The sequence below is a fragment of the Dermacentor albipictus genome, chromosome 5, assembly GCF_038994185.2.
Source record: "Dermacentor albipictus isolate Rhodes 1998 colony chromosome 5, USDA_Dalb.pri_finalv2, whole genome shotgun sequence".
In the NCBI taxonomy this organism is placed as follows: domain Eukaryota; kingdom Metazoa; phylum Arthropoda; class Arachnida; order Ixodida; family Ixodidae; genus Dermacentor; species Dermacentor albipictus.
Genome location: NC_091825.1, coordinates 50,511,946 through 50,514,969, shown reverse-complemented (window position 1 = coordinate 50,514,969; position 3,024 = coordinate 50,511,946). Strand labels below are relative to the sequence as shown.

Below are 3,024 nucleotides of genomic sequence, written 5' to 3'. Positions count from 1 at the left end.
GTCAGTCTGTATGTTACTGTCAAGGTTAGTGTGAACATCGTGCAGGAAAATGGCCAGCTGTGTTTCACAGGAGAAACCTTTGCGGAATCCGTGCTGGGCGGGATGGAAAAAGTTATTCAAGTCAAGAAAATTCATGATAAGAGAGTAGATGACATGTTCCATGATTTTGCAGGGGACGCTTGTTAGGGAGATGGGGCGGTAGTTAAGAGGCGAGTTTCTGTTACCTGATTTGTGAACTGGAACGACCTTCCCAATTTTCCAGTCATCTGGAATGAAACCTGAAGAAAGAGACTGGGCAAATATCAAGGACAAATAGGCTGCAGAAATAAGCTTCGTGTTTTTTAAAATTTTTGGGTTAATCTCGTCTATGCCGGAAGATGATGAACACTTGATTTTGTCAATGATCGCACAAATACCATCTGCATTGAAAGCAATGGCTGGCATTGACGAGTTCATACTAAGCGATGATGAAATGGGAGGCGCATTAGATTCGTTAGTGAACACAGAAGCAAAGGCCGAATTGAACACTTCGGCGCAATCGGAATCATTAATAATTTCGTTCGATTCGTTAGTTATCTTAATAGTGCGCGTTTCGCTATCGTTTATAACTCTCCAAAATTGCCTCGGGTTATTGATTAATAGGTTTGGTAGATCATTGTGATAAAATGAGTGTTTAGCGTGACGCAGTGCGTCGACGTAGCTCTGTTCGGCTTCATAATATTTATCCCATGCGCATGGGCGTCCTCTCTGTTTGGCGGCGCGATACAGACGCTTCTTTTTGTTTTCTAGGCGTTTTAAGGCCTTTGTGAACCATGGTTTTTGCTGACAAGAACGAAAGGTGACTTTAGGAATGAATTTATGTGCAAGATCACTTAGTTTGTTTTTGAAGCGCGTCCAATTGCTGTTAACGGAATGGTCTTGAAAAGTTGATTCGAATATAGGAAAGAATGTATTCATAGCTTCAGTTATAGCTCCGTAATTTCCTTTGTCGTATAGACATATTGTTTTCTTAAAGGTATCCCGTGTCAACAAATTGAACGAAAAAGTGGCATGGATGACTTTGTGATCACTGATCTCAGGTAAATAAGAAATGGATGAAAGGCTGTCAGGGTGGTTGGTTAGTATGAGATCGAGGACGTTAGCAGTTTGCTGCGAAATCCGGGTTGGTTCAGTTACTAGCTGGGAAAGATTAAAGTTGAGGCATAAATCGACAAAATTTTTGGCCTCTGTGTGTCCGGATACCGAGAATGATTGTATGGTACGCCAGTCTATTTGTGGGAAGTTAAAGTCACCGAAGAGCAGGATTTGCGCGTTTCGGTGGGTGGTTACCAGTTCGCTTATGACGTTGTTAAGTTGATGGCAGAAGTCAGAAGTAGCACTGGGCGGTCTGTAGCAGATACCAAGTAGCACTTTTTTTGGATAGGTATGCATTATGACCCATAACATCTCGAGATCTGATGTGACGTTAATTAGCGAGCATGGCAACTGCTCACGAACAGCGACTAGCACACCACCACCACGGGTTCCTGCGCGGTCGTTCCGATAGAGGCAGAAACCGGGCAGGTCGGCTATAACTTCGCTATCAGCAACGGCGCTGCTCAGCCATGTCTCAGTTAGTAATAGTATGTTGCTACCGGTAGATGAAACTATGTTCGACACCAATTCACGCTTTGGAAGGAAACTGCGCACGTTCGTGTATATTATAGAAAGCGAGGCGCTATCTCTGGAGCAAGTCGGTGTTGTGTTATTTTTCTGTTTGGGGTGATGTAGCTGCTATGACAACTCTTTGACACTACTCGAAGCGGCATCAAAGGTGTATCTTCTGGAACCGATGAACAAAGTCTTAAAGCGGAGTGAAAACGGGGCGCCTTTACCTTTTGCGAAAGCAACGAGATGTTTTCGGGCATTTCGTACTGATCGCGAAAAGTCCTCGCTAATACTGTAGTCAGTGCCCTTAAGCTTTCGGCCACTCGAAAGGATGTTAACTTTGGTTTTATGGAAAGTAAATTTCGCTATCAGGGGGCGAGAGTGATTGGCGGAGTGACGACCGATGCGATGTGCACGTTCTATTTCTTTTGGGTCGATGGTTAGTTGCAACCTATCGCGGCAAAGTTCCACAATCAACCTTTCGGAGTCGGCAGTGGTTTCCGAGCTGGAGGGGTCAGGAATGCCGTAAAAAATTAAGTTGTCCCGCCGTGAGCGATTTTCAGCATCGTCGATACGTGCTTCGAGCTCGGAAATGCGAAAAATAGCCTGTTCAGTCGTGGTGCGCATTGCATCCACTTCGTTGCGAATGGGCAAAAGCGTCTGGTAGTGACTCTCAAGATCATTCATTCGTTTGCTTAGATCAGTAATTGCTTTATCGGTAGAAGTAAGTTGCGACTTAAGACCATGGATTTCAGTGATCAGCTGGTTCTGACCGGCGGTTAGTTTTCGCAATTCGGTTAGTAGGTTTTCAGGAATGTTAGGACCCGGGTTTGTTTCCACATCACCGGCCAAAATCAGCAAGGCATGAATAATATGAGCACATTCGACAGCAATGGCGGCACAGCAGTGCGGGCTCGGCAACTGCATCAGGAAATAATTGCTAGATTTTTTAGCAAAGAGAGCGTATGGTTGACTAACCTGCATTGCAAAAGCAACAGGTTTAGCGAGCTGTGCAGATGCGCAGTCGCCGAGTCCACAAAGCTGTGTTGACGGCCGCCCACAGTTTATATCTGGTGACTGCGTTGCTGTTGCTGACGATGGGGACTGCCACCCTCGACTGAGGACCACCGGCCGCCACTTCTTCTGCCGGATGTCCGGGTATGAAGCATCACTGGTACGGAAAACCTGGATGTTGGCTGGCTCGTTTCCTTGGCAGTCGACCACGCACCTCGACGAAGCTGGTGTAGCAGGAGCGGTTATCGTAGGCAGCAGGAAATGCACAGTAGCGAAGGTGACGATCTGCATTGCAAAAGCAAAAGGTTTAGCGAGGTGTGCAGATGCGCAGTCGCCGAGCCCACAAAGCTGTGTTGACGGCCG

At 46.3% G+C, this 3,024-nt stretch overlaps 1 protein-coding gene across 1 annotated transcript; it reads right to left on the bottom strand.

The window, feature by feature from the left end:
- Positions 1–1,773: 1,773 nt before the first annotated feature.
- On the bottom strand, positions 1,774–2,646 carry LOC135899167 (uncharacterized). Its single transcript, XM_065428435.2, has one exon. It carries the CDS (start codon positions 2,629–2,631, stop codon positions 1,774–1,776), a length of 858 nt encoding a protein of 285 aa, XP_065284507.1. The 5' UTR covers positions 2,632–2,646.
- Positions 2,647–3,024: the final 378 nt, after the last annotated feature.